The 23,766-nt window shown below is 38.3% G+C and overlaps 1 protein-coding gene across 10 annotated transcripts in view; it reads right to left on the bottom strand.

The window, feature by feature from the left end:
* The window catches only part of FGGY (FGGY carbohydrate kinase domain containing), a 301,140-nt gene that overhangs the window by 74,450 nt on the left and 202,924 nt on the right, over positions 1–23,766 (bottom strand). For all 10 annotated transcript variants that reach the window (XR_003925915.1, XR_003925914.1, XM_041127624.1 and 7 more), the window contains 2 exons: positions 15,801–15,916; positions 1,415–1,543 (listed from right to left, as the gene is read on the bottom strand). Coding sequence is in view for 8 of the 10 variants with exons in the window: in XM_041127624.1 (XP_040983558.1) it covers positions 1,415–1,543; positions 15,801–15,916 (245 nt within the window). In the remaining 2 variants the exon portion in view is untranslated. The remainder of the gene's footprint in view (positions 1–1,414; positions 1,544–15,800; positions 15,917–23,766) is intronic.

Below are 23,766 nucleotides of genomic sequence, written 5' to 3'. Positions count from 1 at the left end.
TCATGCCAATTAAATGAGGACCCTCCACTGTCATTTTCACGTGCTCTGTGACAATCCAGTTTTTCAGCAAGTTCATTATTTCGTGTCAGCTTATTATCACATCCTTTTCAAGAAAACAAAACTGCCAGGGCACATAGTTTCAAGCACTTTTTTATGCAATTAGGATACTAATTGACACAAACAGATTTTTAAGTAAGTCACAATAGTAGGGACACAACACATCTACATCTATGACACTAAAACTCAGTCTTCCCTTCTGCAGCTGCATCTACATCTAATCCTTCTGAGGTAATAAGAAAAGCGATCTACATGATTACTTAACCTCATCAGAAACAGTTATCAGAAGGCAAAGTAAATGGATTTAAACGTTTTAAAAGTTCCAGGCCACGACTCCTAGAAGAACAAATGAGATTTAAAACACCACAAAATATTTGAAAAAAAACTGGTACTTTAGCAGCTAATCATATTTTATTTAGATCTAGAGAAAAATACTCTGATGAGCAATAGATTTCCATTGAACAGTACTGTTTCAGTAACACTGAAACTTTCTGAGGTAAGACTTTTTTCTAAACTATCAAACTAAAAAAACCTCAATTTCCTGCTGAATAAGTTACACTGAATCACTTTGTTATTGAGTGTATTCAGATAAGGCCAAACAGCATAGTAAGAAAATGAAGCCGTTGAGCCTCACCAAATACATTTCAACACAGCTGAAACTGGGCACACGAGAATATTGCACCGTAAAAGAAAAAAATCTAAGCATCAGGCCTCTGACTCCAGTTATGGATAAAAAGTTCAAAGTCGCAGAAGGGGAATGCTGTGCAATGGCCAGTTCTCCCTCTACTCTTGTTTGCTAGTTTAGATACACAGTATTTACACATTCTAAGCCCCTAGACCAAAAGCAGCATTTTTGGTATATATCCCACATTGTGCTAGCATAAATGTATGTGGAAAAGTCTCTATTGCATTATTTAAACAAAGCATGAATCGCTTCTAAAACTAAGAAGGAAGACTATGAACAAGCCTCAGACATGAGACTTCTCCCTTAGAATGTTATTTTTTTATTTTTCTTGCCTATCCCCAAAGGTTTGAGCAGGAGAAGATGCGAACTCTCAGCATGCTGGCATGCCAACACAATGGTGTCTCAGTTCAGGAATTCAAAGTGGAACTAGCAGAAGTTAACAAACAATTTGGAAATCCAGCTGGAAAGAAATAAACAGTGATAGCCCCATTCTATAAACAGATACCCAATATTAGCAGTTACTCTGAGGGTTTTTTATTTTAGTTAGGCTATTTCATAAGAAAAGCATCAGAGCAAATTGCTGGATACAAAACAGGCTGTAAGAAAAGTGGCTTTCTAAAATTAATTCAATACATTCCTGTCTTCAAGAATAGTAAATATATGACTGAGTACCTAGTCCTCCAGCATGTGCATCAATGAGAGATGCTGCTACTGCAATCCCTTCAGGGAGACCGAGATCTTTCGCAGCTTCTGGCGTTAGACCTTTTCCAACAGACTCTCCAGGAGACAAGACGTGGTTTCCTGGGCAGACACAAGAAAAACCAAACACCTGTCAATTTACTAAACAGAAAAACAAATGTGTATGTTATTATAAAAACTCCCTTCCTCTCCCTCAAGTTAGTGTGGTATATATAAAAGAAAAAAGTGCATCAAAGAACTCTGATTAAGAAGTATCTTTCATTATCTGTCTGTATATTAAATACAACCATGCTACATCAGGCTGCCCCATAGCAATTTAAAAGTTCAAAAGTATTCAATGTCCTATCTAGCCACAGAGAAAGATTTCACCACAAGCAATTAAATTCTGCTTGGAATCTTTCCAAGAGATATGAAATACTTATGCAGAAATCCCAAGTTCTTGTGGTAGTTACTGACTGGGCTGCCCGCAGCCATTCTCTGTGCACATGAACGAGATTCAGCTCAGCCCATGCTCACAACTACAAACTGCACCTGTTGCACAAGGCAGGGGCCAATTTTTTTTTTTCATTTCCATCTCTTTCCACAAGTTTCTACTGCGAATAAGTTAGCTATAGTAACAGAAACACCAAAAAAGAAACTGGCTTAAGCAGCAAATTCTTCCTATTGCAGCCGTATTTCCTCACAGACTTAAATAACCCCTTTTTGAGCCTTCATTGGCCTCATGAAGTATGAAGAACATTATGGTCACCCTGAACACAAGCAATACAACCCTTCCCTCTCAGTCCTGTCACCAGGGAGGCTGGTGGCAGGTCCCATCTGCATTTGTCTCCGCTACCACAATGCACATTAAGTTTTGTCCTGCGAAAAGAGATTGTTTCAATAATTAAATCATGGTGATAGAGATTGCTCAGAGCTTAGAACAAACCTAGGGTCATTAAACTTTCAGAATTTAAGGACACCCACTCCGACAGCCTCCCCTCTGGCTGCCGAGTATAACCACAGCCGAAGCAATGGGACTGACAGCTCCTGGAACCGCACACACTTCCCTATTTATCTAAAGATTTGGTGGGTGGGAGGCAGTGAAAGGCACAGTGGGAGCTCCCATATACCTCCCTGCCAATACCATGGCTTTTAGTACATATCTGTAGTGTTTACTAAATTCAACAAACCTTCTGGGCAGAGTTGACAAAACTCCTTTTTAAAATAAAACAAGCCTATTTTCACAGTCAATTCTATTGAGAATGTTACATCTAAAGCACGTTCTGAGTGTAGAAAGGAAATAAAACATCCTCCACAATAGAGCTTAATTAAGAGGAAGAGCATATCATAAAATATCAGGAATACATTAATGCCCATGAGCATAATCTTCTAGAAATAGAGTTATACTACCTTACTGTCAGATGAAAAGAAGGTTGTGATATTAAATTCATGGGTGGAAAATGGGTCTTCAATTTTACATATGACTTAGATCTTTGTCTTTGCTGTAAATGATGTTGGTTCTTCACATTAAGGAAGGTGCCCGCTTCCTGACGGATGCAGTGTATGGAGCACTTTGTCATTAGACAGCACACACAACTTCTTGGTGTTGGTTTCTCCAAGAGTTTCTATTCTATTGACAGCCACACCACCACCTCTGAAATGCTAGGCTGAATCTCATACTGGAAATTTAAAACAAGTATGTACAGCCAAAACTCCTGCACTTGATTTTGGGTTTATATTCAAATACTGGGGGCAGTAACCAAACCTCACCATTTAGCTTATACAGAAGGAAATGATGACATTAAACTATCTCCTCACAGGAAAAAGATGTATATATTATATTAATTCTTAGTGTAGAGTCAAAACATCATGCTAGCTTTTTTTCAAGAGGTGTATCTTTCGCATTTTTTTCCCCAATAAGTTGGAGAGCATGATGTTTCTCTTTAAGAGAACTTTTGTATTACCTTTCTGGTTTTTTAAGACATTGGAGAATATTAGTAAAACAAAGTTGTCTGCTTCTCCTGACATTCAAAGACCCTGCAGATGGAAGGAAGTTCAAAAGAGTTCATGCAGCTAGACCCACATCATTTTCTTCAGAATCAGTTGCCTGACAAATACCTTGTATATACAGCATGAGATTAAATTAATCTGAAATAAAACCTCTTCCCAGGCACTCAGTTTCATGGTTGGCTTGTTTATATCAGTCATACTGGTCAAACATTTTAGTGTGTAATTATTATGTGGTTAAACTCCATTTTAGAGATCAGGGCTACTATTAGGCAAAATCTTTTCCTACCAGCTTCTCAATTACTCTATTTCTAGTTAATGAGCACTAAGGGAGCAATTTCAGAGATAAAGATAATCCTATCTTCTACAGCAGCAGTACAAAATGACCCTATAGATCCTTTGGTACTAGTTATATATTGGAACGACCAGCAGCATAGCTATCCCCCACGGGCATAAAGCATGTGAGAATGTGCAGGGATGGGCTTCTTGTGACTGAAAGATGCAGCGTAATAATCTTGTATTTAAAAAAAAATTCATGAACAGTAGAGTATGCCCGGTCTGTCTTAGGAGTCAAGGTAAACCTGAACAATTATTCCTTGACTGAAAGCACCTCCTGACAACCTGGGAAGCGACAGCAGTCAGAAGTCACCCATGACAGGGATTGCAAAGGGGAGTCTCCTAGGTCACCCAACAGTCAGGGAGAGCAGAAAAGAGGTGTCAGCAAGCGAGTGCAGCAAGGAGAGGATACTGACTCTGTCCCTCTACTTCATCCTCCCAGCTTTAGAAACCAATGAAAGCTCTGCTACACCCATACAGTACATTCACAAAGAGCTTTGTAAAAGGGAAGAAGCAGGCTCTGCATGGGCACTCTTTCTGTCATCGCGGAAGTTACCTCCCCACCCACAGGAGTGTGAGTAAGTAGGTGTGGAATGGGCAGAGCCTTGACTGAACCACATGGGTAGAGACCTGGAAAGGGAATTATAATTCTCATGGTTTACTCTTCCCTGAAAAACAAGAAAACTCAGCTAAGCATCAGTATGCTTAGAATCTGAAGGTATAAAGCTATTAAATGACAAAATAAAAAACACAAAAAGCAACCAAAGAGGAGCCACAATTAAAAAGTAATGCATTTGAAACACATCGTACTCCAGTACTAGACTGGGAGAGAGCGAACAGATTCTTACTTGAGCAAAACACAGAGGCTTTAGAAGTCAAGGGACAGCTACTATAAAAATAAAGGTATTCTACAGCTACACACGAGCATTTCAACGGCAGGTGCTGCCACCCTTAAATCCTACCTGTCAGGGGAAAGAAGCTGTCAGAGAGGGAAGAAGGGAAATGAGAGCTGCCTGCATACAGAGGCGGGCAGTGAGAGTATTACAGAAGGCTGCATAAAAGAGGCAGTGAAAGGACCGAGTCTTCTCAAGGCTCCTGCCAAAGTAAATGTATCGAGTCTTTTGTTTACAGTAGTCTCCTGTGCAAGTCATTTACCTTTGCTATAATGACTTCCAAAATTAGACCTAACCAAACAAACCCATAATGGCTGAAGCTGGAGAACTTTCTGTTTCACATTCATACAGCTGTTTCACTCATGCAATGCCTTAATCCACAACCTTTTCATTTCGTACGAGACAGACTATTTCTAGCTATTTTTTCCCCTATAAAGCAGCAAGTTTACAAAAGGAAAAAGCTGTCTGAATCTCTTCCTCCTCTTTTATCCTTCTTCGAAGACTAATGTTAGAGTTTGCTATGATCAGGTTTTGTTTAAAGAATTTATGCGGTACCAACGACCCTCTACCTTTTTCGGCGGTTACCACAGCAACCAGCTATTTACCAGACGCAACACACAAGGCAGACAATACATCTTCAGTCAACTTTAGTAATCAAAATTCACTGTACTGGCTTACTAATATTTAACAGAACCAGGTACTTTAGGACTTAAAAACAACAAAAGCAGAGCGCAGCAGGGGGCCCAGCTGACTCAACTATGATATACTCACTGAGAACAGCTTTTCATCTACCATGCAGAACGTAGCTGTGTTTCATATGCACTTATATTTAGCTGTATAAGTGCATAAAAATACAAAAGGAAGAAAATCAAAAGGAGATGTCCCTTTTCTTCACTAACTTGACACAAGCAAACTTGAACTTGGATATATCAATCCCTTGCTGAAATCCCAGCAACCTCAGAAAGAAACCCAACCAAAGGGTACATCCTGTCTCCATTTTATAGCCTCCACCAAACTGGACAATATAAATGCTTTTTAATTTAAAAACACAAAACAGATATCCTGTTAAATAAGCGATATATAACATGCATTGAAGAAGTTATCTAGTTAAACAAAACAGTGCTAAATAAGCATCAAAGGAAACAGGACCTCAGTAAAAAGAAGCACTGTCCATCCAAATGGATCTCGTAATAAGCAATATAAGGGATTTTCCCCCCTCGATGCTTTGTTCATTACAAAGCTTGTAGACAATCTCCAATTTTTGTTTTATAATAATCCTTACAATGCCAAACATCTGGGATATGCAAGGAATCTGAATAAATATTATAACTCTTCTGATACATCATCCCAACCCTATCTCACATACAATACATTACCAAATATCCCTCTCAATTATGTAAGATACTCACATCTAACTGAGATATGTGTGGCTGATTGTTCTACAGTTTTTAACTCATCTGATTAGGAAAACAGCGCTAAGATCAGAAGGAAGCAGGATAATGATGTGGACTATAAAAATGTAATATTAATTTTTTCTTAAGACTGAATGTATGGTGGTTAAAGGGTGTTAGAAACAGTCAGAATTGGGGCTTTTTTAACCTGGAAATACCCTCCATAAAATTTCCTGGTTAGCAGTTAAAAACTCTAGAATTTTCATTCAGGAAAACCAAAACAAATTGTGATATTATAGGCCAGCTTATTTAAAAGTGAGAAAAACAGTTGGTTAAACAAAATCACTTTGGCTTTCTTCAGCTCAAAATTCATCTCTGTCTATGCGAGCTGCCACAGTAGCTTGAGGCAAATCTAATTTGGGTCCTTTCCATCCCACTCTCCCATACAGCTTATGCCTTTGGCTGAACTACATCTCAACTACCTAACATGTAATTACTTAAGGCAGACATATTAGGTTGCTAAATACTGGCAAAAGCAAGCAACCTATGTGCAGGCAGATCCTGATTCATTAAGCTGAAAAGTAAATTGGTCTGCAGACCATAGGTGCCTACTTCAACAAAGACTACTGCCTTCTCGTCCAAATGAAAGAGAGCTACTTCATGTATAAATGATAAGCTTTCCTGGTTAAAGGTCAAAAGAAAAAGAAAAAAAGCATTCTGCATCATTGGATCATTAGGCATGTACATTGACAGACGTGACTTGAGTTTTCATTACTAGATTTCAGTGAAACAGTGCAGAATGAACATCTCTTGTAATGCATGGTTCACTACTCGCTATGCTGACATGCATGTGGCTATACTATACATATATTTGGATGTCTTACTAAGTAACTAGATGCAATATATTTGCATCCAAACTCAGCTACCTGACCTCACGTTTTTGCTTGCAAACAAGAATTTCAGTAGGCTGACCATTTAGATTTCTGGCACATTACAGTACAATATTCCTAATAGTCTCTCTAAATACAAAGATCATCAATGTAGATGACGTGACTATTGCTATACTTTCAGAATTGCAAATAATCAGACTTTGGTTTGGGACAGTACATCACTAAGATTGTAGAGGCAATTTAGCTTGTATTAATTACAGATTATTACTTAACAGAATGTTTTTTATTACTGGATGTTTTTTAAATAATTCACATGATGATAGTAACTTCTCTTTGAAGAAGTAACTACCCCTTTTTCAAAACCGAAAGAAATGACAGACCAAAAATAACCTGATCAGTTACTGAAAGGACGCTTTTGAATCTTTCAGCTAAGCTTCTGATACCTGCACAATCTTATTCCCCACCACATTCACACAGTATCCAGTTCTAATACCTCTACTGAGAAGATACTGATGCATTATAAAGGGTTCAGAAATGAGTCAGGAAAGCAATTACAAGGATTGAGAAGTATGACAGTTCACATAAGAGTTTTGGTGAAAAACCTCAAGCAGCTCAGTGTTTTCCTTTAACGTAGCAGTCTGTGCAGGTCAGGCATGTCATTACAGTCTGCCAGACAAGAGTAGGAAGTTAAAGTTCAGATGAAAAATAAAGTGTATTCTTTAATTAATTCATTAATTTTGAGAAATGACAGCAACTAACTATCAACAACCTTTAAGTATGAAGTGGGCTCTCCATCACAGGAAATTATAAAATCAAGATTGGTTCTAAGATACACTTCAAACTACTTAAACATTAATTTTAGGGAGTCCAACAGCCTCTGACTTGGAGGAAGTCGGCAAATTGTTTGAAATAGTCTTTCTGGTTTTGTGAATCCTGACTCAAAAAGCAGACATCGCTGTTTGAAAAGCTATCTCAGTGTGAGGCTTAAGGAAAAAAAAGATGAAGAACAAATCAGGACCACGGAGAGGAAGAGTCAGGTAAAAAGAAGAAATGACCCAGAACTGTTCTGAAAAATGCTTTTCTTTTCTTTTTTTAGAACTGTATGAAAAATAAGAAAGGAGCATAATGTTTGAGAAATTTAAATATTAAGCAATCACAACAGGCTCAGTCTGCTCAAAGCTTCTCCTGTGACTTCTAAAATGAGAAATTCAAAGAAAAAAGCTCCTAGTTTTGATCCTAGCAAGAAAAAGTTCACAAGTCCATGGTGTTGCCAGAGTAGAAGAAAATATGATTCCCCAGGCAGACAGAGCCTGAGATCAGAACTCTGGAAATGGACAGTGTGAAATTTTTTTATTATTATTTTTTGACCATTTTGTGAATTATTATTTTTTGAAAGCTCTAAGCTTTTGCTGTTAGTTGCCTAAGCTATGACAGAGCCTGAGGATGAAAGAACACCACACAGTACTCCTCACTTCTTGCAGCTGAGAGGAGGGAGAACTGGAAAGGTACCATGTGCCAGCAGGACTCAACCTGATGATAAGCAGGGTGAATGATGGTTCCTTTCCTTACAGTGGAAGAGGAATGGAAAATGTCACCCAGGAAACACTGTGAAGAAACCTGAGCTACCCAAGTTTAGCCCAGCCTATTAAAGAACAGTTATTGGAAAGAGGAAGAATATCTCAGGCTGGAGAAATTGGCCGACAGGACACTCGTGAAATTCAAGAAAGTGAAAAGCAAAATTCTGCACATGAGGTGGAAGGACCCCATGCACCAGGACAGGCTGGGGGCTGACTGTCCGGAAAGCAGCTTGGCAGAAAAGGACCAGGAGGTCCGGTGGACACCATGCTGAACGTGAGCCAGTGATATGCCCTTGCAGCACAAGCGGCCAACAGCCTCCTGGGCTGCGTTAGGAAGAGTGCCAGCAGCAGACCAAGGGAGGTGATCCTTGCTCCCTGCTCAGGAGGCCACATGTGGTGTGTTGCGTTTTATACTGGGCTCCCCAGTACAGGAGAAACATGGACATACTGGAGCAAGTCCAGAGAAGGACCCCAAAGATGACAGAGGCATGTTGTACAAGGAGAGACTGAGACACCTGAGACTTTATGCCCAGCAAAGAGAAGGCTTGGAGGTGGGGCAGTGGGGGGGGGCAGATCTTATCAACATGTATGCAAATATCTGACGGGAGGGAGTAGAAGACCACGGAGCAAGACTCTTCTCAGTGGCACCCAGTGACAGTACGAGTGGCAACGTGCACAAACTGAAATTCAGGAAATTACATTTAAACAAAAGAAAAAATGTTTTTATTGGGGAAAGGTGGTCAAGACACTGGAACAGGTTGCCCAGGCAGATTTTGGTGTCTCCATCCTTGGAAATACTCAAAACTTAACTGGACACAGCCCTGAGCAACCTGCTGTAGGTGACCCTACTTTGAGCATGGGGAGCTGGACTAGATAATTTCCAGAAGTCCCTTCTAACCTCAACGATTCATGTGGTTCAGTGATCTCAAGATGGAAAAAACATAAAATAAAATCACAGGAACGTGTAGCTTTTCTGAGAAAAGTTCTTTCTAACTTCTTACTGCTGAATCACATATTATGAAATAATGCCTCAAGCTTTGAGGAAGGAGACACCCTAAAACCTCTTTGCGCCGTGCCAGTTTCAGCTCCTTTACAGTTGCTGCAGCTCTTGGATGGACTGAAATGACAGGAAGCCAGAAAAATGTTAGCATATTTGGAACACTATTCAGTTGTAAATTCCATGGATTTTGACAGCATGTAAGTGTAAATATCCCCTGATTCATCCTTTTAATTTTGTTTGAAATTGTAACATGTTGTAATTTATTGGGGATAGCAAAAGAGCGCAGACAGACAGATAAAGGGACCTCATACTTAAAGAGACTCCTTTTACTTATTATTCTCTACCATTTGCAAAGTACAGTGTTTAAAGCTCGTTATTACAATCCAGCTTTATGAAGAACTGGCAGCTGCAAGCTGACCTGAAAAAAATATAAAAATCATCATCCCTTTCCCTCAGCCTTCAAGGAAATCCCTCATATACTCCAGAGTATCTGCCATCAAAGGCCTTGGAAGAGATAGAAAACTGGCAGAACTAATGGATTGACCATTCCCTTCACAGCTGCTGTAGCAGAAGTTAATATTGACTGTATTCTCCCACCCTGGACTGAATTTTCATTTTCAGCCTAATGTAAATAAATGAATAGAACTTCCAAGTATTAAAACTGACTACTTCTGACAAAATACAAAACCTAAACAGACTCTATTTAAGTGTAAAAAGTGAGGTATACAATATCATTAGCTTTGTATATGAAAGTAGACACTGGCACATGCAGGAATATAACCATTCATATAACAACACGTTCATGAACAAACAGCCTGCTGTTTTGTCACTTGTTTGAATGCCTAAAGGAACACAGTTGCACCTACAGTTGAAAGCCCAGCATATTGTAAAGCTTGCGCAAAGTAAGAATGACAGTAGGTACCAATCAAAAGTCTCACAGCTATCAAGTCCCAAATCATATACAGTTTTCTTTATTATGAATTTATGAATAAGTACTGCAAACGAAAGAGCATTAGAAAGGAACATCCAGTCTTACAATTCTACAGACCCTTCTTTTCAGCGCACTCAAAAATGGCATATGCAAGTGCCTAGGTACATGAAAACATCAAGCTTCCAGTCCCCAAAGTCCTGGAATTAAGGAAAGAGTTACAGACAAGAGATTGCAAAGTGCTAGGGCTGTACACTGAAGTACAGACAGAGTGCTGGAACAGGTAGGGTGACACTATTGTACCGATGTATGGGAGTAAAGACCACTAACCATAAATGCACTTTAGAGTCAAGTCGAACCCTTCATAATTGAAAACACAGTGTCAAAATTTTAAAACAAAATTTAAAAAAAAAAAAAAATCTGAAGAAATCCTACTGGAGGTGGATTGGGGCAATCTGTGGAAAATGGGAATCATTCTTCCTGAAGGTGGCTAAGAAGGACGAGTGGGTAAAAGATGTAGAGTGTGATTTAAGTAAAGAGGTGTATAAGGACCAGAAGGTGTTCTTCCTTACACCACCATCACCTGCAAAGTCAAAATCAAACATGAAAGAATTCTACCAATCTTATGCTGAAGCAAATTAAGCAAAACTACAGTTTTAGAGTTATGAAACAGAGAGAGAAGTGCTGCTTGAAGACAGGCATAAAACTCTCCATATTATCCAGTCATATGAAAGTTTAAGGGAAAAAATCCAAGTAATTTTAAGAAAAAGTTTATCATTTTGTGAACAGGATTGTTGATGATGGTTGTCTACAAAAACCTGTCTCTGCTGATACCAAAATCTGTCCATGCAAGAGTTATTTTCATTAGCATACTAATTTCAAGCACTCAAAGTTCAAGGCAAGCACTGAATTCCCTTAAAACTTGAGAGATTTAAACAATCCAAATTCTTTTCTCAGTTTTGCCTCAGTTGTTCATAAAGATGCCATACATATGAGCTGTGTATTTATTTACTTTTGAGGATGTGGCTGTAAAGTCCTAGTCGGGAAAAAACTGGGAAATGGGTTTATGAACTCCTTATCATGTTGAAGGGCAGTATTTCCAAGTATGAAGCTCGCTTTTCAAAAAAATACTTCATTAAAATCAGCGTGCTGCTCCATCACAGATGCAAGAAGGTGACAAATGCCCCTTTACAAAAGATAGCATTTTAGCTTTCAACACATGATCTACAAGAACAATAAAACCTATTCTGCAGTACCTGCAATGCTCTCTCAGGCAAAGGCACCATCTTCAACCAAAAAAAGACCTGGCATAAAATATTACCATTCAATAAAAAATCATTATCTGGTCCCTTAAGTAGCCCCTGAAGTAGAGGGCTGTGGTGAGAATTTATCAGCCATTTTCCTCCAAATGGAATATATGCTTCAGTACCCTAAGAGGTCTATAGTACATGAAATTTTAACGGAATTGTTAATGTCTTTCTAGGTTTTATAATACCACAAAGAGATACTCATCATGTGCTTTCACCACAGCAGATAAATGCTAATGCCTGTAGTACACAACACTTTCATAGTGGTTTTGAATACAAGCCATCCTCCACTCTCTTGGTGGGCAAATTAATGGGATCAATAAATTTTGTAGTATCTCCAAACAACACTCTTTACCTTCACAAACGTGATCAGTAAATTCACGATATACAGAAGGGACCACAAATAACTTATGTGGATTCCCTGAAAGGTTAGTCTGCTCTGAGAAATGTAAAATGTCAAAGGCCTGGGAATTTTCATATGTGAAACCACGCCTTGATGTGGGAAAGGTTTGTGGGAAGATCCTAAAGGTCAGATGTGAGGGTCTCCCTTATCAACAAGGTCATATGTTAAGTTAAACTGAAACTAAGAGAAGCGTACTACCTGGAACCACAAGCACCACTCTGATTACAGTAAATATATTGTTAAAGGGCAAGACATTTTAAAAGTGATGTTTAAAAGTATATTTAAAAGTATATTTATCAGAATAAAGAAATAAGTACATTAAAGAAGTTGTTCACAGGTAATTTCCTTACATATTTCCAGTGTCATGAAAGTTAAAGCTACTTCAAAAAATAAGTCTAGTCACAATTATTCATCTAGAGTTCCCGCTGATTGAAAACAATAATGATTTCACTAGAGATTTAAAAAAACACATAGCTTTTCTGCCTACTTTAAACTGGTAAACTATGTATTTACTTTTGTTACAGTAAGAACATTTTGCTAATTTTATCTTGTGACATTTTGCTTTGTTTAGAAAGAAATGATAACTCAGAGCCTGCTAATCTTTTAGGAGAGATATGTGAGAAAAATACTATTATCTCTCTTCACGAGGGGAACGTGCAAGCATTAAAATACATCCTTGTATTTGAGCTAAACAAACCTTGAGCAGACATACATGGACTTGAACAAGCTTGAGAACAGAAAAGGAAATTCCACTAGAATTACTTCAGACTTGTTAGCTTTTTGGTTTTGTTTTCATTTTAGGAGGGGGTTTTGACCATGTACAATCTTCCTTCAACCTACTCCTACCTAGGTTATCTGGCAATTTTGAGTTCCTTAATCTGCCAGCCAGCTAAGGCTACTGCTTCGAATTCTTTTCTGTCAGCCGTAGCACACTATGACGTGCCTCCTGGAAGCACACACTCTGACTCTTTGTCCATATGAGTTACTTAAACAAATTGCCTTCCTTTATGTATAATGTGCTGAAGTTAACGGCAGCTGAGACTGTTCACTTACGGGACAGCACCCTGAAGCAATATTATAAATATAGCCTGAGTTGAGTTTGTGCAAAGCGTGATCCTGTGTTTGTTGTGCCCCGTGTAGCATTTGTGGGCTCCTGGGAGGAGATCTATACAGTGATGGTGCCTCGCCACCAATGCCGACACCTTGGGAGTTGGAAGGAAGGAAGGAATCTTCCACTATACAAGACTATTCCAGCAGCATTTTGACCAGTGCTGCTCAAGTGACTGAATGGCACTTTCCCGGTAGGTGGATCTACACTGTCCTGATTAATTTAAATTAAGTAAAGGAAAGCTGAGCTTATTCAGAATGCTCTTCCCAAGCCCAACACTGAACACTCATTAAAACAAGCAAACCCCCCCAAACCTTCATAGGAATGATGTTACCATTCCCATTTTCCCATGTACAGGGACACTGACAAGATTAGGGGTGGCAGAAAGCAAAGCACTTCCACAGCACGCAGCACAGACCTCAGCATTGTTAAGTAGCTTCTAGGCGGGGAGTGAGTTGCTTTCTTTTGCCATCTTTTTGTCTCCTTCTGAAGCTAAACCCTTCCAAGAGACTCCAGTAGGCACAGTTTAGAAGTTAAACTCAAAGGAATGAAGGAGTAGTTGCTATCTGGTTTCCATATCCATACAGAGAGCTCCTTACTCCCTCTTCATAAACACATGAATGAAGGTCACTGCCCTGCTTTTTTGTGATTTTATCACACAGCTAAATATAATGAATGTAACACCTTCCTTTTTAAAAAAAGGCAAGGTTAGACAAACGGTCATGTAACTAAGCATATATTCTTCCTAAGGCCAGGTTTCAGTATTATTATGCAAAACAGAAAGTGTCTTACACTTTGGATACACCTAAGGTAATCAGCCCAAGAATCTGAAAATCAAAGGATTTCTCAAGGTGAGTAAAAGTATGTGCTCTTCAGAAGCCTCAAGTTCTAGCCTACAGTTTGGTGCATTTCTGGAGGTCAGCTTCTGCTTCTCCAACTCCAGCTGAGACGCACCCAGGTATGCTGTGGTTCATTTCTTGAAAATCAACGCAATTGCCCAGGGAACTAGACACTTTCCCCATTAACTCAGGAAAACATTTTTGTCTTGCAAGAGACACCTATCAACAGAAGTTAATTTACTGATTTATTTTGTAAACATTGTGTTTTAATGAAAATGTAAGCCTGATATTGGAAATTAATGATTTTTGTCTTGCTAAATGTTGAGCCAAATATAGATTAGTTTTATGAGGCTTCCATCACAACAAAAGACCCTTTTTATTAATGGCTACTTTATCATTTAAAACATGTATGTTTAGTTACTTAAAATGGCAAATTGCTTTGCACTGTCCTTGAAGTGCATTGCATAAATATTGTATTAAAGCCTTAGCTTACAGTTCATAAATAATTTATCTTAAAAATACTCTTCCATGAGACCACCAGCTGCTGAGATGTTCAATTTTCTGGTAAAAACATGTATTTATTGCAAGTCTTATTTTAACTTGTTGAAGATTTGCTAAAAGCCACATGTGATAGATGTTGTAAGAATTGTATTCAAACTAAAACCTCAGGAAGCTAAAAGCCTAATACTCCTAGTAGGTTTTATACCTTTGCATAAGCAGTTTCAGTTGCAGGGGGAAAAGCTGAAATCTATTCAAGGAAGCTTTCAAGTATAATTTTCTGATAACCTGAAAATGATTTAAGAGTATGTTTTGTGATGATCAGAAAAGTTTATAGATTTCATTACATTTCATTTCACTACAGTCCTCCCTATGCCATTTCCATTTCATGTTGCTGCATTTAAACTGCTGTACAAACTTGTTCAAAGTGCTAGACATTAAGAAAAAAAGAATCAAAGGAAATTTCAGATAATTAACTTTGATGAATGAGCATATTTTAATTCATGTCTGGTAATATTCTTGTTAATGACATGTCTGCTTAGGACATCCATTAAAAGTCCATTAACTTAACAGGGAAAGTCTAATAAAGTTATCCTGGAAATTTTCTGGTATATTAACATTATGGACTTTTAATGAATATCTGCTGTAGGAATTGCTATTAGCAAGGCTACCACTCTAATTAAACTTAGGCTCTAAAAGAGTGAAAAAAAACAGTATAAAGATAATAACAAGCAGAAGTAGCACTTTTTTTGAAAATTACTGTAAGGGAGATTGGCACAAGTCACAAAACATGCTATCAGTAACAGCTATAAATTACTACGTTGTGGCTTTTTTTTTGTAGCCTGCTATCCAATATTCCCATAACTGGTGCTTCCTTCGTGTAATCAATTGCTGAGACTCCCACTTACTTCTCTATTGTTGAGGCTGAGCAGTACTGAAAGGCTACCTAGGCCCTTCACCAGGGTAGAAGATATAAAATTTAAACACAGTTTTTCATGAAAATTCGAAGTAAAAAGCGTACTTAGGAAAGCTGTTACCTATGGGCATCCAGCATTGTTACCAACCCATCTGAAGCTTCATCAAGTCCTGCTACATATCTGCTGACTTTCACAATAATACAGCAAAAGACCTTTTTATATGTATATATCTTTTTATATATACATGCATATGTAGATGTATAAAACAAAACAACCCCTGATATACCTATTTTTTCATACTTATCCTTCACCAAATCTTCCAAACCAATCATTTTCCAGAAACTGTCATCCCAACCTCCATCTGAAGTGTACGTCCACTTGCACACTACTGTACAGAGGGACCTAGAAAACAGACAATATAGGCACAGAATCAGGAAAATGAACACATTTGGTTTTAAACTTGTGAGTAGAAAGAAGTTTGTGCACAATGATCTCTTAATTCGCTGGTCAAAAAATCCAAGCATAATGCTAACACTGAAAAAAACCAAACTGATTACTGTTTGGAGTGCACATCTTGAGATACCTTAAAAGGACCTTATGTTTAAGATTCTTCTCTGCTGAAATAGCTCCTAGTCTGGCCACTTCATTGCATAAATCAGTCAAATAACAGGCCATGCATATGCCCAGAAGACAGCATAGCATGATCATAACAGCTCTTCAGCAAGCAGCTGAGAGAAAGATTCCTGCTTCTCCAGGCTGCACCTAAATAGCAATGTTTTGCAGACAGTATGTCCTTAGAAAAACTATTATTTATGTTCAAGCTGAATTACGGTTTACAGGAGATTATACATGCACCGATAATTAGGTTAAATGACACTGCTTCAGTACCTGCAGGTACAAAATACCTTTATCAGGTGAACGTGTACAAGCAAAATCATATCCAACTACCAGAGCTTCTGCACAGCCTGGGTTCAAGTACCACTACCATTAGGTCTGTATTTCAGCAGAAGCTGATGACAATTCGGTGACACGCTGAAACAGCATTAGCCATGATGCAGCTGAGTGCAATATTAAGTTCTTGTTTTAAGTCTCATTCCTGGTAAGCTGATGCTGAATTTCACTGTGACAGTACAGCATCACAAGAGCAGACTACAGGAGCAGAAGATAAACAAAAAACAAGAGAACTTGCAGAAATGTCTACCATAGCAAATAGAATGTTTTTCTCCTAAAACGTTCCATACCCCCAACTTCTCATTCCCCACAAAATACAAATAACGTTCCTGAAGATTTAGTATTACAAAGACCGTTTTCTGTCTGAACACTAAGAACCATCTCAGAAGATCAGTATTTAATTGTGCCTGAAAAGTCAATGAATTAAAAGGTATTAAAAATGCTAAATAGTACTGAAATTTCAGCTGCCTGTAGTCTTGGGAATACTACCGTACCATCAAGTGCAAGACATCTTGGATGCATCTCAGGGCAACACAACATTGTAACTGTTCTCCAAGAGAAAGCCCTTTCAGGGATGGATTTTCTTTGATGTCTTACAAGAGAGCTTATTTGTGACTCATTTTTAGCCAAGGTGTGCTTTCACAGACATATTCTTTTTATTAGGATGTTACAATTCGAACACATATCTTCAAAGCAAACTGAATTTTACTGAAGCATTTGACTTTTTCTTTCAGTTTTGCATAAGTAAAATCCAAACAAAATTCCTGTCTACAAAAAATATTTTTTGAGTTAAAGTAAACCTTCCCTTTCATCCAAGTGAACTACCTAGGGACCTAAATAAGGAGAATTAAACTAAAAGTCTTACTATTGTATTACATATTGTTACTTACATTACCACAATGCCTAGGAAAACCAGCACTGGACAATGACCCCACCATCTACAGCAAGGTACAATTACTGAACAAAGAAGGAAGACTGCTGCCTTCAGGAAACTTAAAAATAAGAATAGCTGATAGTCAGGCACGGTGAGGTATCCCAAAGAATGTCACGCATATCAGTGCCTACAACATGTACCTATAAAACACAAACCCACCTAGACCCTCAAAATACTAAGCACTCAGACAAAGGCAGAGACAAAACTTCACATAAAGTACTTGCTGCTAGTACAGATCCCAGTGCACTTTTCCTATCTAGGCAAAGCAGAGCTGCTTATTTTACAGTTGTAGCAAAACGCACGCAGTAAATAATAAAGGATCTGGTCTTTTTGAAAAAGAGGCCACTAAGGGAATGGATTCTGCTACTTCCAAGCTCGACAAACATCCTTGTCATGGTTTCCCATTCATTTATATAGAAATACGCCACAAATAAAGCAACAGCAAGTGCCCCTCCTCCATTAAAACACAGTAATAGAAACTAGCAAAGAAATCAGCAAACAGAACAGAAAAAGTGAAGCTGTTTTTATTTACTGTCTAGAAATCAAAGCTAAGGCTTCTAGACAATGATACTGTACGCACAATAAAGCCAAATTAGAACAGGAAGAGCCTTTCCCCACAGCTCAAAAACTATCTGGAACTCGGATTCATGGGGGTTTATGACGAGAACCAAGGATGTACAACGGAGGGCAGGATTCTCACAGGGTGGGACAGCTAAATGCACTATCCTTGGTGTAAATCCTCTTATGTGACACTGAGCAGAAGTTCAGATGATTATATGGACTCCCTGTACTCCCATTTTCTCAGCCAGGACAGAAATGTATATTTTAAATGCATCATGTTTCATTTCATTCTGTTCTTTTGGAGTGACTATGGTTTTACAACCAGAGGACTGGTGATGTTCATTCACAATCCCACTGTTTATAAAGGTGCATTGTTTGCTCTTTGCAATGAGAGAATTTATTAACACTACACATTTTGGGGAAAAAAAGAAATAGAGATAACTATTTATATCCTTATAAATACTGTGGAGATTACTTCAGGGTTACTCTTCAAACAATTTTGAACACACTGCCCCCCTGCCGCCTTTTTTTTTTTAAACAGTTTAAGAATAAATCAGACAATTACAATTCGGTGTCTGGTTTGAAAACAGAAAAGCACATGACCTGTAACTACAGCAATTACAATGTTGATATAAGAAATTCCCATTTCCAAGGATTTAAAAGCCAGACACAGAAATCTAATTAGGACCTTTGACAAAAACTGAGTGAATAAATAAATTCTAGGCTGAAGAAAATACTGGGAAAAAATAAACATTTTCCCCAAATCAGCTCAAACCTCTCATTAAAAGGAAAAATAAAGACAGGGTATTTGAAATAAAGATCATTTCATCACTTTAGGAAAAATTTAGACATAAAGACTGAAACAATAATGCATCAAGTTTTCCCAAATATGGTAAATACCAAATCACAACAAATTATCATCAGAACTGAACATGTATTTTTCTAATCAGATCAATGCTATGAACTATTTGCACACCCTAAAAAATGCTCTAAGGATGAGAGGTAAATGTCATGGCTCCCCACTTTCAAAGACCACAAAGCAACTCCCTTTAAGTCTCCATGTTTATCCAAAGAGAAACTGGAGCAGCCTTGCTGGACTCAAACAGGGGCCAATTCTTCCATACAGTTCACTCTGAGGAACACAGAAACAGCGTGAATGAGGACAGACCGGCCCTTGTCAATCCACCGACTTCCAGCATATCGCGGCTCTCTTACTGGATATGGCTGGACTGAACATACTCCAGTATGAAATGGCAATGGGGCTGTGAGCATTTTCATCCTACTTGTGTAGATTCATAAATGTGAAGTGCTTACAGAAGAAGGATAAATAGATGATTTCTGGTTGAATTTTTAATGCAATATAGAACACATGAACTAGGAAGGACACCTCTTCCCAAATGAATTAACTGGCAGATCTGTAAGTGGAAGGTTCTGATATGAAGACCAACTTCAAATTTGAGCTAAAATACTAAGGCATTATGTTGGTAGGTTTTTATTTTCATGGCCACAACAAGAACCTCAAAACACTTGTTGTAAATGCAGTCCGAGCATTTACACTTCACTGGGATTTAAGCTCCTTATTCCACCCTTGCTGCCACTCAATTGCCACATGAAAAGTACGTGTTTAATTGAACAATATAGCTTTATACAAATCCTTAATATCTAAGAGAAAGTATTATACTGCAGAAAGGCATTCTGGTCTCTTAGATAATAGTTCAAGAAAAAAGGATTTCTTTGAGATGCCTGTGACGAGATTAACTTCACTATATGCTTCAAAAGAACCTGGAGGTGTTGAACTCAAATCCCTGCCACTTACCTGATGAAGTGCTCTAATAATTACACGCAGCTGCTCAATTTGTATATCCTGGAGAGCTGCATGCACATGTAGAGTGAGCAGTTTGTTCATGGTTCTTCACCTTTGAATACCAATGGCATAGATACATATTAGCTTTACGGGCAATTGCTCAGAAATTCTCCAGAGTATCACCCTGAGAAAGTGACAGCACGACTCTTAACTTGAAAAAACTGTATCCAGAAAGATATTATGGTAAAGAGGAAGCCAAGAACCCAAATCATTACACCTACAAAGAAAGCCTCAACTATTAGAAAATTTTGTATTTCACAGCAGCTCCTAAATTTTATGGGATGAAGGGCAGATATTAAACAGAAACAGTACTGATATTCACTGTGGTATATTCCTTTTTTCCAAACTATTTGGCAGTATCGCCTCAATTATTTGGCCATAAACACCAGACTTGCACTAGCTGAAGCTGGATGAAGCAGATGGATAGAAGCAAATGTTCCCCTTCACTACCAGGATCAACTGGGTTCAAAGGTGCTGAGTTAACAGGCAATCGTCTAGGCAACAGTCCTCTCCTGACTGCCTAATCTCATGCACGACTGGAGAAGACATGGTGCAGAACCCCTCAGTAGCACAGGCCATATTTAGCTAGGCTGAAATACCATGAATTTGAAGACGGTTTTCCTCAAGCATATTCCCAATACAACGAAATGAAAGATTTCCTTTCTTTGTTCAGAACAAAAAGTTTTGCTTAGAATACTCCTACTGAAAAAAACAACCCTTTTGCATGGAAAATTTTTATTTTATTTAAACCAGATTTTCAACAGGAACATGATTATGTTTAGAGTTTCTTACAAATTCTAGTCTACAAAGAACTATAGGATCCTGCTTGCATCCAACAGCCCCAAGAAAAAAAAATCCCTGCCACATTCATTACAAAGTAGATTTGGCTGGGCACAGCGTATTACACAATCCTTTCTATTACTGTCTGGCTCTGAGTTTTTGCGCATCTCTTGCTGAGACTGCGGATGTGCTGAAGTCCTGTATGACCAGAATCTCAGCATTCTGAAAAACCCACCAGCAGTATGTCCTCATAAGAAAATCATGAGGTTCAGGGAGTCTGTAGTGATTGAACACACACTTATAATTCCCAAAATGCTGTCTGGAAGCAACTGTTTGCCCCCACTAACCTTCAAAAGGATCCCAGGCAACTGGACTCGTGGCCAAAGCAACTCAGGTGCTCAAAGTTAGTTGGTGTGTGGCTCTTCTTGCATTGTCTACCCATTCTGAGTATTATCTCTCACTCTGTTGTACTTCTCAGAGAGAAGGAAATCAGATACACTCATTAAAAAATGGGAAATACTGTATGGTCTTGGTTATCTGCATAAAAATGTATCTAAAAGATAAAGGTCCAAAAAAAATCTTCTCCACACCTACTTAAGAGTTGCCAGAGCTTTACGCTTTGGTCTGTTCTTTGCTGACACCATCTCCCACACCCCAAAAGGGATAAAGCAAGCACGGACTTGACTCCCAACTCTGCAGAGATTCTGCCCTGCCTGGGAGAATACTTGCTATCTTTGACAACAAAATACAGTTGGGGGGATATTCCCTAACTGCAGCAGTCTTCTGGAAGTCATCCTAATTTTGACTATAGGTTAATATAAAAGTCCTACTATCAACAATAGTTACTAAAATAAACAGGTTTTCCCTGAAAAGTGACCCTATAAGGCATTTATACATGACCTTCCATTCAAGAGGGCTGGTACGATACTAGTTAGCCTGGAAAATGAGTCAGCTAGCAGCTTTAAAGGCAGAGAACCCTGTCTTGACCATCCTGAAGGGAATGGAAGTTTTGCTCTCGATTCCAAAGCAAAAGGATCTGCTTCATTCATCCTAACTGCTCAGAAATGAATTTTAAACTAATGAACATAATTAATTTTGCAGGCATCGTTAACAGTGTAACAGTTTAATCACAAAACATGTTCAATGGATCACTTCCATGAAAAATGTCCTTGCAACCTGGCTGTCATACTGAGAGTGACTTGGTGGTGATGAACTAAAACCAACTGTACCTGCTGAGGACTGTACCAAAGCTAAGTCCTAGAGAAGCTAGGATAGGGTATAGTTAGGTCCCCAAAGGGATAGCGTGCAGTAGAATAAAGTAACTTTCTGTGGTCCGTTGGCCAAATTTATTTAAAGCTACAAAGAATAGAGAACTAAGAAAGCTATATGACATTCTGAAGGCAAGAAGGAGACCTGAAACAATGGAGTGTGACTGTCACAACATCAAACATGTTTTTCCTTTTGTTCTGTAAACTTTAAATTTAAAACAGATTTTGAATTCAAATTGAAAACCAGGGCTTAGGTTCTGCTCAAGTGAACTTCTCCACATACTGACATCTGGACGAAGCTGTCAATGTCCTCCCAAATTATGCACCCCACAGTCTCGAGGCTTTTTACAAAAACGAGCAATTCACCGCTCTAACACAGTCACAGATCTGACTGTGGTTTTTGCAGAAATGTTCCAGACAAAAAAATTAAGACACAGCACACATACTCCCAGCATTCAAGCTTTATATTAAACAGAACTGGGCATTGGTACTGCAGGAGACTGAAATACAGCAGAGGCTATCACAGAGCAATAGGAAACATGTAATTATTCTCTGCTCCATTATGGCTAATGCCATATACATTAATACATGACCTTTGAAATAGAACCAGATTATTAGATCCACTTACACCGCTGGTATTTATACCTGTCATGCCAATGTCTCTGCCTGCTTGGTATATTTGGCTGCTTTGGGGGAAATGGGAGAAGAAGAGGGCAATTTGTCCTAAGGGACTACTTCTGCAGTAATAGGAGAAAAAATGTGACACCTAGTCATTTAGTCTTGAAATGTATAAAAAGTATGATATGCAGTCCATATTAAGCATTTGCTAAAAAGAATCAAAGAGCTCACAGCGGTGTAAGAAGAGCTGCACCTGTTGTCACTCAGTTACTACAGTAGATCTCTCAGACAGATTAGTTTTAAACCACAGGGCCAAGTAAGTCTGGGTGTGCTCTATTTCACATACACTGTCTGCATTTTACTCATTTCATCTATTCAACAGCTCTTTAATTGCATGTACACAAACCAAAACATGTCAGGGTCTGTTCCATCCACCCAACCGTGCAAATCCCAAGTTCCTAATATTTACAACACACCACTTTTTATTATTATTGCCTTTGACCCAAAGCCTACGAAATTCCTGCCTGCCCAAACCCATTGTCCTAGTACAGCAGTGCAATAGGACTCTTGACTGAAAAGGGTTTTCTTCTTCTACCAAAACATTAAACATGCCAAACAAAAAAGACAGGTGGGGGAGCCTGTTTGGGACAACTAGCAGACACATTCCTGTTGCACTCAGAGACCTCGACTTTCAGTCTCTGCATGTCTGAGGACTTAAACCTAACCAATAAAGGTAGCAAAGAAATTAGGGTAATCAGCATTGGCAGTTCTACTAGCTTCATCCTTTCTATGCTCCAGATAACACTTACATTTATCATAAATAATAAAAACTAGTCTGACTGCCATTTCTATTTTTCTACAGATGTTAAATATCACAGCAAAAGCAAAGCTTTCTCCACACTTTGAAATCTTCACTACAACTGCAGAGAAAAAAAAAAAAGATATGTAATATAAATACATATGTATATCTATAGAACTCTAGGATGAATTTCCTTCCTTCTGTATGATGCAATGAAGTGCTAATATTTGTTAATGCTAAGGTCAACGGTAATTTTGTCATATTGCACAGGTGAAATAGAGTTTAATCCTAGATTTCAACCTTGAAGTGTTAATGTTCCAAAAATTATTTGGATTTTCCTTTTTTTTTTTTTTTTTCTTTTTTTAGAAGTCTTCATCAGCTCATTTTAAACATCATCAGTACTGAATTCACCATGAGGAAAACTGAATCTCAGCAAACAGCTCTTCAGTTTCAAAAAATAAAGTTTTAGTAGAAAAG

Source organism: Aquila chrysaetos, chromosome 12 (genome assembly GCF_900496995.4).
Source record: "Aquila chrysaetos chrysaetos chromosome 12, bAquChr1.4, whole genome shotgun sequence".
Classification (NCBI taxonomy): Eukaryota; Metazoa; Chordata; class Aves; order Accipitriformes; family Accipitridae; genus Aquila; species Aquila chrysaetos.
The sequence above is the reverse complement of the archived record's forward strand: the minus strand, read 5'-3'. Positions and strand labels throughout refer to the sequence as shown.